The sequence below is a fragment of the Apiospora phragmitis genome (genome assembly GCF_038363925.1).
Source record: "Apiospora phragmitis strain CBS 135458 chromosome Unknown utg000002l:1.0-5516284.0:1.0-5523493.0, whole genome shotgun sequence".
Lineage (NCBI taxonomy): Eukaryota > Fungi > Ascomycota > Sordariomycetes > Amphisphaeriales > Apiosporaceae > Apiospora > Apiospora phragmitis.
Window position 1 is genome coordinate 2,047,667 of NW_027117400.1, and position 12,041 is coordinate 2,059,707.

Genomic DNA, 12,041 nt, shown 5'->3' on the forward strand with positions numbered 1-12,041 from the left:
AGATACATGAGAACATTTACAACACTCGGGGCAGCAGTATGGTCCACAAGGCTCTGGTCGTATTCGTCGGCCTGCCTCCTCTCCGTGCGGGGAGACCGACTTGGGGAGAGCAGAACCGCCAACAGAGTTTGCCGTTCGTGGAACAGCGGCGAGCGCAGCGAGCGCAGCGAGAGCCCTCGTTGGCGCTGCCGGCCTACGACGGGGTCGTGCTGCCCGGGTACGCGTCGCTGTCGGGGGAGCCGGTCGGTGCTCCTATCAGGCGAGCGCCGTGGGCACGACGGTTTCGCTCAACAGAGGGTCGTCGGCGGCGAGGTAGCTTCTGCACACGGAGGCGCCCATGAGTTGCGGACGCTGCCACCCACTTACTACTCGTTTTTGCACGGCTGACAACATTTGGGAAAGATGATGAATCAAAGAGGGTCGGATTGGGAGGAAAAAGGTCAAATCGGGTTTTACTTTCCTCTCTTTTGTGTGAGTTTGATGCACAGGCGTTCGCTCGTATATCAGAGTTGGCTGAGATCAAACTCTAATAGATTTAATGTAATTATTTTTTCGAATATAATAGACTTATAACGTACTCCATTCTTCGATGGAAATCCCAGATGTAAATTCAACAACAACCATATGTTCCCCTTTTTCTTTTTCGCAGATCTCCGTCACACCACAACAGTATTTCGAATCATAAGAGCACCGACTTCCATCCCTTTCCCAGGCTACCTCCGGAGCTACGGCGTATGATCTGGGACTACGCAGTGGAAGCGCCCCGTCTCGTGCATACTCGTGGCTTCTACGACCAAGACAAAGCACGGGCGACTGAAATACACTTCGTCCCGAAATTTCCGCCCCTTCACGACGCCTGCCACGAGGGGGGCCGGGCCTTCCTCGAGTCGCCCGGTCTCGTCTCAGAAACGACGGGGCTCGGCGTGGCGCGGTACCCGAAGCGCGACTTCCTTATACGCCATGGCATTTCCTTACGACAGGCGCGTCTTGTTGCATTTCCCTTGAACGGACGCAATGGAGCTAGTCCTTGGTGATGGGATTTCCCCGTACGGAAAGCCCGAGGCCATGACAATGACTTCGAAATATCCATATGAACCCGTCAAATTCCATAATCTGTGGTATGTTTTCAGGAAGCTTAGGAGCGGTCAGTCTCCAGAGGTTTCGTATAAGAGCCTGGGAGTCTCGCCTGCCGTCTCCCGACACGAACAGAATGGGTGCCCCCGGTGGTTTTGTGGGGGAACCGAGGAGTACTTAGTTTATTCCGTCGTCCTTAGGCACAATACAATATATGGAAACCAACAGCGCAACATCCATCCAGTCATCGCATAATAAGAAAAGAAAAAAAGGGTTGGGACGAGGTATCGCAATAATAGTGCAGAGAAAGAGCAAATCATATTAGCTTCTATATCTGCCTTCTCACAAGAATGACGACGACGCCTAGGGATTCTGCCCCTGTGGAAAACGAATTATCTCCGGATGCTGTGACCATGGTCTACGCCCGAGTTAACATGAAAGATGGCGAATGCATAGTGCAAGCCACAATAATGTTCACAGTGACACGGTATGCCCACATCCTCTGACTTTTGTAGAAGTTTGTGTGGCCTAACATGGTCGATATGCCGCTTAGAGATCAAACAAAAAGACGGCACGACCAAGGCTGACAGGGTGATGAGGATGGATGGGTCTTTAACCATTCGCGACTGGAAGGTTGAATCTCCTCGTTTGAAAGTTAGCCGTCAATGGCCCTGTGGACTCAATGGGGTGTTCATCTTTCATCTCTACATGCCTTATGTTTTTCATTGCGATAGCAGCCCTATGCCCTATGTATGAGTGGACCGTGATGGTAGCCTTGAATGGTTCCACATGAGACACTGACATGTTTCCACTTGGAACGCCCTTACAAGACCGAACTCCACAACAAAGTTCTATAGTAAACCCCAAAATAATAGGCAGCAGCTTGATAGTATGGCTGGGGGTTCTCGTCCAGGTACGTGGATTGGAAGAATGCCGAATATCTAGCTCTTAAGGCGACGACTGAAGTGCAGCTAGGCGACCAAGCTACTCCTCTTTAATGCGGCCCATGTAGTGTAGCGGAATCATCTATATCCAGCTGGACGAGAGACCCAGAAATATGCAGGTGATATCCAGTTGAGCCATTAAGCCGCTGCAGAATCCACCATCCGCCCTGTGGTGTCTCCGGGGTGATTATTCCGGGTGGCTCAGTATTATCGACGAGTCGAGTAGGACTTCCGGTTGGCTCGTCCGGGTTGCTGGCGGGTCTAATGCTACTGTAAGCAGAAAGTCGGATGTGACCGAACGTAGGGCATCCTTATCTGCCACACTGCTTTCGCCGCCGCTGATTGGCTACCGACAGGCTGGGCGGGACCACCCGCGGAGAATATAGCCTGTCAGGGGTTATATAGCGATGCACAAGAATGCGGTGCAACAGTATATCAAACATATCGTCCTATTATTCCCAGCGTTGGACCTTAACCGAAGCAATTGTCACCGCATCGCCAAGGCATTTCTTAATCATACGAGCTGACTCAGACGAAGATCCTATACCTACTCGTCCTAACTCTCGGGCTCGGCTATGCATCATGCCCGCAAGCCTCGGGCCTATAGCCAAGTGAGAAGAAGAAGGGGTCCGGTTCCTGTACCACTTATAGATGAGCACATGTGACAACTGGCCGGACAGTCTCTGGGTCCAGCCTCCGGGGCCCGGCCCGCTGATGTACCACATTCTTGCTTCCCTCCTGCATGCAGGACTTGGGAAACCAAGCTCACACAAAACCTGGTTGTCCCCATGGAAAAAGTCTCTTGCACTCTTCAACGGTCCCCCATGATGGTCAGTGCTGATGACCTGGATGGTTGGTAACGAGCTTTAGGCAGCCGCCTAAGTATATCAATAGCTATATATTTGCTCTGGCCAAGTCATGAGCCCTCATTGCTCTTGGTGTGTTGTTAGGTTGTTTGTCCTTACTTGTCGTTCCATCGCTGCATATTATTCATTGCTAGCTTGGGCGGTTTTCATCTCAAGTTCCTTAGGACAAAATCGATATGGACCAGGTATCAGAAAAGACGGCCTTCCTCGGCTGTGGGCCCAGAGTGGTCATTGTCGGGGGCGGCACCATGGCATTGGCTCTGGCGCTCATGCTCGAGCGGTTCAACATTGACTACATAGTCCTGGAGGTTCGCGATGCCATGGCGCCCCAGGTCGGCGCCGGCATTGCCATCTTCGCCAACGCGTACCACATCCTGGGCCAGCTGGGCCTACATGAGCAATTTGCTGCCACTTCGATCCCGCTGGAGCGAATAGCCGACTGGCGGGCCGACAGTACCCCGAATGCGGCCAACGAGGACGTGTGCTCCATCTTCCAGCAGGCCTTTGGCTACCCGCTGATTGTCATGGACTGGCAACAGGCCATCAAAAACATATATGACAAAATCCAGGACAAGTCAAAGGTTTACACAGGAAAGACAGTTGTTACGGTTGATACTTTCGATAACGGAGTCAGTTTCAGGTTGGAAGACGGCGAGATTGTTACCGGCGACCTCCTGGTTGGCGCTGATGGAGTCCACAGCTTCGTTAGCAGCGAGATGTGGCGGCTCGGGAACGAAAGACAACCAGGTTGCTTCAGAGGAGAAGGCCCGGACTGTAGGCATGACCATTTCGCCGCAACAGAGGGTAGAGTTCGTACTGACTTATCCAGCAATCAAATGTAACTGGGCGGGCCTGTTTGGCATAGCCGAGCCGAAGGGATTGAGGCTCCAACCCGGGGAAAGCCTTAACGTTCATAAGGACCAGACTATAGCCATCATGTCCGGTAGCGACAGAGCTTATTTTGTTCATAACCATGTCCTCCCCAAAGAGCTCACAGGTCGCGAGATCCGCCGCTTCACGGAAGAAGAGCGCGAGAAATACGTGGCAGAGCACTGCAACGACCTGATCCAAAGCAACATCAAGTTTGGCGACCTGTACAAAAACCGAATCAGGTCTTCGTACGTGCCTCTGCAGCAGTACGCACTACAGAACTGGCATTTCGGCCGCATTGTCTTACTCGAGGACACTGTGCACAAGACACACCCGGTGACAGGCCAGGGCGCGGCAATGTGCTTTGAGGACGCCGCCATCTTCGTCAACATCTTGACAGCGCATCTCAACACTGGCTTATACCTGGGCCCTGAGCAAGTCGAACGGATGTTCAGCGAGCTTGAACGCCTTCGGGTTCCCAGGACAACCACTATTGTGAACCAATCGTTCCTCGCCCAGTCCATGCAATCTTGACAGCATCCTCCCATGAAGGTCTTCTATATGTATGTCATGCCCAAGCTGGGTGTTGACTTCATGTTGTCACAGGCCATGAATACGAACTGCTCCGCACCAAGACTTCAGGGACTGCCAGTACCTGACAGGCAAGCACTTGTTGGGTTCAATGACCTTAACCCTGGACCAAAAGGCCCCTTGCGATTCCTCGTCAAATGGGCAACCTTCGGAACTCTGCTACTATCTGCCTTGACAACTGTCGTCTTTGGACGGGCGATATCTAGCTTCTCACATCTGACTGTGGTGCCTAATCACATCAGCGGGTTATTCATTATCATGCTTGTCGAAGGATGGCGTCGGAACAACACCCTGTCGCTGCTTCAATGGCCAGTTGTGTGGACGGTTCTGGGCGACTTTCTTCTGGGTTGGAGGAAAACCATATCCCTTTTCCTCCTTGCCACTTACTCCACTCACTTGATGAATGGGAGGTTTCAATACACTGCACCGAGTCGGCCAATGGTCACATCAGCCGCCCGTGTACTTCCCCTTGCCATGATTCTTGCCCATGCCATTCCGAGTATCATGGTAGAGCTGGGACAACACGTCTGGGACCCAACGCGACCTCTCGCAACTGTTGATGCGCTGTTCGTCTTAATTTCCTCACTCATATGGGCAGAGAGGGGTATCCCTTGTGTACAGAATTGTACCGATCGACAGTCCCGTGTCTCCGCCTTCTTTAGGCATCACGTCGGGTATCTTTACGCTGCGTACGCTGTCGCGTTTGGTGGGCTCATGTATTTGCACCTCAGCATTGTCGGTTTCAGCCTCCAATCTTGGTCTTCCGCCGCAGTCCTGTCCTTGATGGGACATTATTTGGCAGATATTGCCTTCCTCATCGGCACTATCTCCGAGGTGTGCTTTTACACTGGCTCTAGGGCGATGGGCCTCGGCTTGTGTGGCCATAGTCCCTGTCGCGCTCTTCTACCTAGGCCCGGGTCCAACGTATGTCGCTGTCTGGCTCTGGCGCGAGAGACGTATAGCACGGACAACTGCGTAGTATATTTAGGGTATTAGATAAGTTGAGAAGGACGTTAAAGATCGGGAAAAGGTTATCAAGGATCCAGCCGACAGATCCGGAAAGAGGAATACGTGTTTCCCAAGTACTTGACTTCTCTGGTATATTGCAATTAATCATTCTTCAAAACGTACAATCTCAAGCGCGTTAGTATTGATAGTTGCATGATATTAAGCGTTGCTTAAATAACAGATGACACGGATGTAAAAGCCAGTGTCCACCCTCTGGGCAGTGTGCTCACTTGAATTGTTCAACTCTGCTAGACGATGGCAGGTTTGATACTTGACCACACCACGGTAGGCGTCACCGCACAAGCCAAACTCGGCTGATCAATCTCATGGGCATGTAAGTTATAATACCCTGGTAGCCTGGCGCATCACATACCCACTATCAAGTTCCGGTCATTCAAGATCGGGTGGCCTTGACAAGGAATGCTATAGTCGAACCTGGTGCCAAGCGAAGCGATTCTTGGCCGATCACTCGCATTAAGATGCGCGAAGCCAACGAGTGCATCGTAATTGAGACAAAGTGATTGGGCTCGTTCTCGAATATATCGTCCATGGCAATGCGGGCCCGCAGAATATGCTCCTCGTCAGTTTCGCGCCTGTCGGCCTCGAACAGTTCGTCCTCCTCGGTAAAGCCGGGTTCAATCAAGAAGGACGGATAGTGTTCCTGGATCCACGACCTCGAAGACCGACGGTCGCACGTATGCCGGCCCATACGTTCACGAAGGTACTCCTTGACCATTGGCTGGAAGGGCTTGCCCTGAGAAGCCGCAAAATTCTCAAAGGAGAGACGTGCCGTTTCCAGGCAACGCCGCAAGGGACTGCAATAGAGGGCTGGCCAAGGCATCCTCTCTTGCTCAATCAATCTACGCCAAATCTTACCATTATCAGCAGCCTCCCGCTTCCCTTTGTCCGTCAACGCGGAATCCGCCCAGACTGCCTCGCCATCTCCGTCCAAGAGCGCCCAGTGGCTCTGTTGGTCGTCAATTAGCACATCACAGTCATGTGACATGGGTACTCCAGTGTTACGTACCTCCCAAGCTGGTGTGCCCACCTTGGCCTCCATGACATTGTGATAGCCTTGGCCGTGGCGGCCTACGTACAAGACCTTGTACAGTTCACCGTCCTTGGCGTTGAGGTTGAGTTGCTCCACGTGTTTTGCGAAACGTTGCCAGGGACTGAGATGGCTGTCTTCAGTCGCGCCAACTTCTGTAACATAAGATCTTGGGATCAAGCCAAGATCAACATGTGTCGTCTGGATGCCACAGGCGATTAGTCGCCGACCTTCTTCAAGTAATGGAGAACGTACAAGTGACAATTTAGGCTCTTGCTTCATTGACGGCTGGGCCATAAAGAAGCCTGTCAGGCATTCAAAATCAAAGAGCTTTGGTCTTCCAGGAGTGGCCATCATGATGATGTTTTGATGCCGTATTGGAGGCATATGACGAGAAACACGAGGTATCCAAGAAGCAGGGTGTATGTTTCCTACTTGATGGATTGCATGGCTTGGAAGAGTTCGGTGGTCACTTCATGTCCCAGAATTGTTTGTGTCAGGTGCCCACCCCCCCCCCCCCACTTCTCACATCAGCCTCAGGTCAGCACTTGCCGGGGTTGAAGAATCGATCAACATGATGGGATTCTATGGAGGCTTGGCTCAGATAGCCATATCAATATATCCAAAGCTATTTGAATCTATCACTTTTTGAAGATGTTGAAACTGGGGTTGAGGACTAGATACCTGAATTCGTCATATCTTGTGCGTTATTTTCTTCTGCCTCTGTTCAGAAGGCAAGATGCCAGTGGGGTAGGTGCACAGTCATTGCAGGGCTGTTGGGCTGTCAGCTTCAGTGCTGAACTTTGTGGGGTTAGTTGAGATCTTAGCAGCCAGTTGCTGCGGGGGGCCAAGTTGAACTCCATCCAGGTTCTTTCGTCAACCAACGCTCAAAGTGCGAGAATCATTGCCGCAGCTTGCCTTGTACATTAGGTACCTATACATGCAGACTCGAGATGCCTTCATGGCAAGGTCTCTGACTCGTTCGCTCGATACTTAAAAGACGGGAGACTGCCCTGCTCCCAGAGTAGGTACTTGACCTAGATTTTGGTACGCAAGCTCACGCATTGGGGGTCACCTCCGTTTGCCTTCCGTGCCTTCAGTAATTAAAAGTAGACGATCTGACTTGCATAACAACATGAAAAGACACGCAGACAGAAATCTTTCATATGTATGACAATCCTTGCCGACACTGCCCGGAAGGGTACAGCTATGAGGTCATGGGTGGAGCAGCATTGTACCTCTAGTGGGGTGGTTTCCAAGCACGGCGGGAGCTACAGGGAGCCCCTCCCATTATTGACCAGGTTTACGCCACGATGACGGTATGAACGAGGGCATAGAAGACTTCGAGCTGGTGACTACAAAAAGAAACCTCGAAGACCCCCAAACCGCTCAGCAATCAAAGAACCTCTTCATCTCAATAAGCCTACACAAATTCACCCATCTACCAACACGACCGAAACTACCTCCAATTACGAACAACCAACTACACAGTAACAGCCAAACAACTTTGAATATCCCCTCAACATGTCAGGCGATAAGAACATCATCGACTCGGTGAAGGAGGCGCTCCAGCCCAACGACGCCCGCGCCATGGGCCTCGGCTCCGGCCACCCCGGTGCCTCTGCGAACCACGGCACCAGCGTCACGGACACGCTGACGCCCGGCACCAACAAGAAGGGGGACAGCGACTTCGGCCAGTCCACGATGAACGTCCTGGACGCGACGGCAAACAAGGTGTCGCAGGCCTTCGAGGGCACGAAACAGACGCCCACCAGCGGCAGCGAGACGGTGATGCCGGGGACGGACAGCCGCGGCGACAGCAAGCTGGGCAAGGAGACGAGTGGCATCGCCAGCACCATCGCGAATAAGGTATCGGGTGTCTTCGGCGGCGCCTCCCAGACGACGAGCGCGTCCGACACATTGGCTCCCGGCAGCGGCAGCAGGCTCGGCCAGGAGACAAGCCAGATGGCGCACAAGATCGGTGAGGCCGGTGAGAACCCGCCGATGACCGGCGCTGCCAGCAACATTCTTGCGCCCGGGTCCGATGAAACCACTGGTCGGAGTGTACTAGGAGCAGAAACTAGTGAAATTGGCAAATCCGCGAAGGGGCACGCCGAGGACTACGCCAAAAAATAAAAGGGTCACACGGCCAGAGTACATGGGACAGGATGCATATTGCTGCGACTGTGAAACCCTTGAATTCCCTGCACCGAGGAGGATTACTACTACAGAGAATACTCATATTCACACTCTCACCATCCATCGACATACGTTCGATGCTGTACGATTGTCTGAAACTTAGATAAAAAATATAAATCTGTTAAAGACATCTTGTAAGAACACGATTAGGCCCTACTGTGAAACACCACATGTGACTCTTGTAGCCGTTAATTAGCAACAAGTCTTGAAGAGTCTATTCACAATAATTTTTCAAAAGCTCGAAAAATACTTCGTCCTCATTACTATCCGTATAATAGGCTAGGACTCCCTTCTAGGCGTGACCGTCTGACTGATCAATGTTAATTTTTCACATCAGCCCTTGCGCTGTACAAGAGGAGGACGCTGACCGGTAACGCCAGTAGCCATGTAAGGCAAGTGGAACAGTCGGCTTTCCCGCATTACTGTCCCGATATTGCTATATTTACTGCTGTGAGGGACCTGCATCTCTAAATGAGTGTAAGCTAACTATGTCTGCAAGCGCTGTCACGATAATGAATATAAAAAAGACAGATCACGGAAAGTAAAACAATGCAAGATAGATCTTATAGCTCAATACCCACGCAGCTCAAACCCTTTTAAAGCCTGGTCTTGAGACGGCTTTTCCCTTTTCGAAGCTCCCTAGCTCGTTCATCATCCTTGGGGATCGTGCTACGCTGGGCCTTGAGAGTCAACTGATGTGCAAAGAGAGCATGCTAACCTTGGTGCAGGCTACCGTGGACCATATATAAGCCACAGAGTCGAGGAGAAAATCGTCCGTGACTGCATGTCCTTCACTGGCGGTCATTGCCGTAGTGTTGTTTCCACACTCTGCGAACCTCAAGACTGAGATCCAACGCTCGGCTCACGACCTAATTGCGATTTTCTTTTCCCCCAAGAGACTTTGAGACTCCATTTTCCAAACAGTAAACCTCGAAAGCCACAGTTGTCTAAGAAAGGGGCCGATATGTCGACGTTTGGCCAATGGGTTGTTACGCCGATGCAAGTTGGCGGCGGAACTGGACAAGCTCCTAGCTATCTAAGCGCAAACAACTGTCAAATATTCTGGCATGTACAGAATAGTTTAGCACCTTTCCACTCACTCCCGGCCTACCAATAACCCCTTTTGGTCAAGACACTTCCCCCTGACAAAGCGAAGGTTTCCAACCAGCTTCATCCAAGCTGCATTCGTGAGGTTTAGCATGATATTCAGGAATTCACGATTGCCGAACCGAACAGTGTCGTCCATTCTGGAATTAAACCGAGTTTTCCTATGTCGGAGCATTTCTCTGTCGACTTTGGGCTTCAGTGCTGCTGACCAGCCCTCAGGTTGGATGCAAATGCAAGGGTTTAGTAATCAGACCCTGTGTACGGTGATTTGAACAAGTAACTTGGATCAAGGCATGATTCTAAGCATTTCGTTAACGCTTGATCATACATGAAGCATCCGTCCCCAAAGGTCTCCATAGAACCGTGGAAGAAACTGGGTTTAGTATAGAGTTGCCAACCTGATAGGGTTCTATAGTTATATGAACTGGGAATTGACGCTGAATAGAGTCCAAAGTTGAAGCCTAGTCCGGGAGCCGGGTTGGTAGGTTGGACGTTGATAATTATCTTGCTGCAGTCTTCCATGCTAACGAGGACGTTAGAAAAGGGAGGTAGTAGATGGCGCGATTGGGGAAATGCCAAGTTAGGGAAGCGAGCCGAGGGAATACCGTCGGGTTAGATATCGATCCTACTGGCTTACAAATAATAGATCACGTCAAATTACAGCCATAAGACAGAGAACTCAGTGTTGCAGAATCGAGCACCTAACTCAAATGTGCCTTGGCCCTTGAGTGACACACCGGGAGTCTGAAGCTGATAAGGCTTCATCAAACAGCCAGGTAAGCTCTGAAAAAGACTGGCCAAAGGTCGTTGAAGACTAATTCCACGATACTCGGTGATATGTGCTGTAGAGACTGTCGTAGTCTCTGGCCGCGTCCTCGCATGCCCCCCAAAGAGCGATACGGGACAAAATAGATACAGACACACAAATCGGTATACCAGACTCTCAAATGACCTGAGGGGCATATCTCTTTTTACATAATACCCCCGCTTCCACGGATGTATGTCACCAAGATGGGTGGATAACATGGCATTAGACCGAGGGTGGGGAGGAATAAGGAATAGTATTTCAACAGGAAGTTCCGCCTTATCTAAAGAGTTCAAGCTGGCCAGCACTTTGAGGTCCTGGAGAACTGACTTGATCCATGGAAGTGGGCATTCAGATGGCCACAACTATAACACCGAATCAGGTTTCTGATCGGGCTTTGAAGTTCGATACAATGTCATCCTCATAGCTTGCTTGATTGGAAATTGGAACTCGAAACCTGTTTCCATTACTGAATATAGGACATCTCATATATTCTGATCACATGTGCAGGGCTACCATCTCATCTAGGAGGGAGGGGACACGCGAAGGAGAAACTTGATCTGACCAGTCACCTCGGGACTCACTGGTATAGGAAATCATACGACGCTTTATGTACGATGCCCCCTCACCCAAGAGTATAACTGCAAATGACCTTGGGCCACGTAGTTTTCAAGTATCTCTTGGTTCCCGTTTGCGTCAGCTTCTTCGATGCTGCTGGCAATGTCGCACGTGCTCCTGCGATCATTCACCGTTAGTTCTAGGCGCGCCTCCTATCATCATGAGGTTTAGGAGAAGATGCTCCACGACGAGCCTGTTGCCCGTTTCGAGATAGAAGCTGGATGAAAAGTTGGGAACTCCGTTTCATTTTGAGGAAGTAGTGGAGGATTCTCCAGGCGGGCTGCAGGAGCGGAGTTTGTATTATATGTCGTGAGTTTCTAATAAGCAAACGACGCTGCATGTGCGGGCTAGCGGCCGCACGCTGGCGCCAAGCCCACCATAAAGTTGCGATGCCAAGCCTTCTGCTCGGGCGGAGTGGGTGTGTACCCTTACGGGGGGCGACGGCCGGAGGAAGATTGTCCGTTGCCTGTGCGAGGCCCAGGAAATAGTTAGCGAATCGTCTCAGATCAGATATCTAGGCCGCTTGCTGTGTGCCGAATATTCGAATGTTACGATAGGTGGAGTGCGGTCCGTTGAAAAACAGCCTTGCCGGTTGGGTTGGCTTGGTTGGCCGCCTAAAGTTGAAGATCACGCTCGATCGATCTTGCGTGACCTGCAGATCTTGTGATGATCGGTTCGATATTCAAGTATGTGGCTTAACCCCGCAGAAACCAAGAGGCACGTTGGTAGAACAGTTGAAAAGGGTAGAATAAGTCGAGTCCTTACCATGTACAATTCTTTAGCGGTTTGAGTAGAAACATGGAACAATGGGCATGAAGATGCAATCACCGAGGAACTTCCTTTTCGGGCGATCTTAAGAGGATAGGAGCGGCTCAGCCTCAATCACGCTAGTCGACATGGGACGACGGCCT

The 12,041-nt window shown here is 51.1% G+C and overlaps 5 protein-coding genes across 5 annotated transcripts; 3 read left to right on the plus strand and 2 right to left on the minus strand.

The window, feature by feature from the left end:
* Positions 1 to 38: 38 nt before the first annotated feature.
* PG994_001465 (uncharacterized protein) lies at positions 39 to 1,034 on the plus strand (the record flags this gene model as incomplete). The annotated part of the gene is made up of 2 exons (XM_066852874.1): positions 39 to 217; positions 650 to 1,034. The coding sequence occupies 2 exons, from the start codon at positions 39 to 41 to the stop codon at positions 1,032 to 1,034; spliced, it is 564 nt and encodes a 187-aa protein (XP_066721015.1).
* Positions 1,035 to 3,060: 2,026 nt separating this feature from the next.
* On the plus strand, positions 3,061 to 4,288 carry PG994_001466 (uncharacterized protein; the record flags this gene model as incomplete). The annotated part of the gene is made up of 2 exons (XM_066852875.1): positions 3,061 to 3,658; positions 3,714 to 4,288. The coding sequence occupies 2 exons, from the start codon at positions 3,061 to 3,063 to the stop codon at positions 4,286 to 4,288; spliced, it is 1,173 nt and encodes a 390-aa protein (XP_066721016.1).
* A 12-nt stretch (positions 4,289 to 4,300) lies between these two features.
* On the plus strand, positions 4,301 to 5,333 carry PG994_001467 (FAD binding domain containing protein; the record flags this gene model as incomplete). The annotated part of the gene is made up of 2 exons (XM_066852876.1): positions 4,301 to 5,269; positions 5,325 to 5,333. 2 exons carry the CDS (start codon positions 4,301 to 4,303, stop codon positions 5,331 to 5,333), a joined length of 978 nt encoding a protein of 325 aa, XP_066721017.1.
* A 414-nt stretch (positions 5,334 to 5,747) lies between these two features.
* Positions 5,748 to 6,758, minus strand: PG994_001468 (uncharacterized protein; the record flags this gene model as incomplete). The annotated part of the gene is made up of 2 exons (XM_066852877.1): positions 5,748 to 6,320; positions 6,381 to 6,758. 2 exons carry the CDS (start codon positions 6,756 to 6,758, stop codon positions 5,748 to 5,750), a joined length of 951 nt encoding a protein of 316 aa, XP_066721018.1.
* A 1,170-nt stretch (positions 6,759 to 7,928) lies between these two features.
* PG994_001469 (uncharacterized protein) lies at positions 7,929 to 8,575 on the minus strand (the record flags this gene model as incomplete). Its single annotated transcript, XM_066852878.1, has 2 exons — positions 7,929 to 8,468; positions 8,549 to 8,575. The coding sequence occupies 2 exons, from the start codon at positions 8,573 to 8,575 to the stop codon at positions 7,929 to 7,931; spliced, it is 567 nt and encodes a 188-aa protein (XP_066721019.1).
* Positions 8,576 to 12,041: the final 3,466 nt, after the last annotated feature.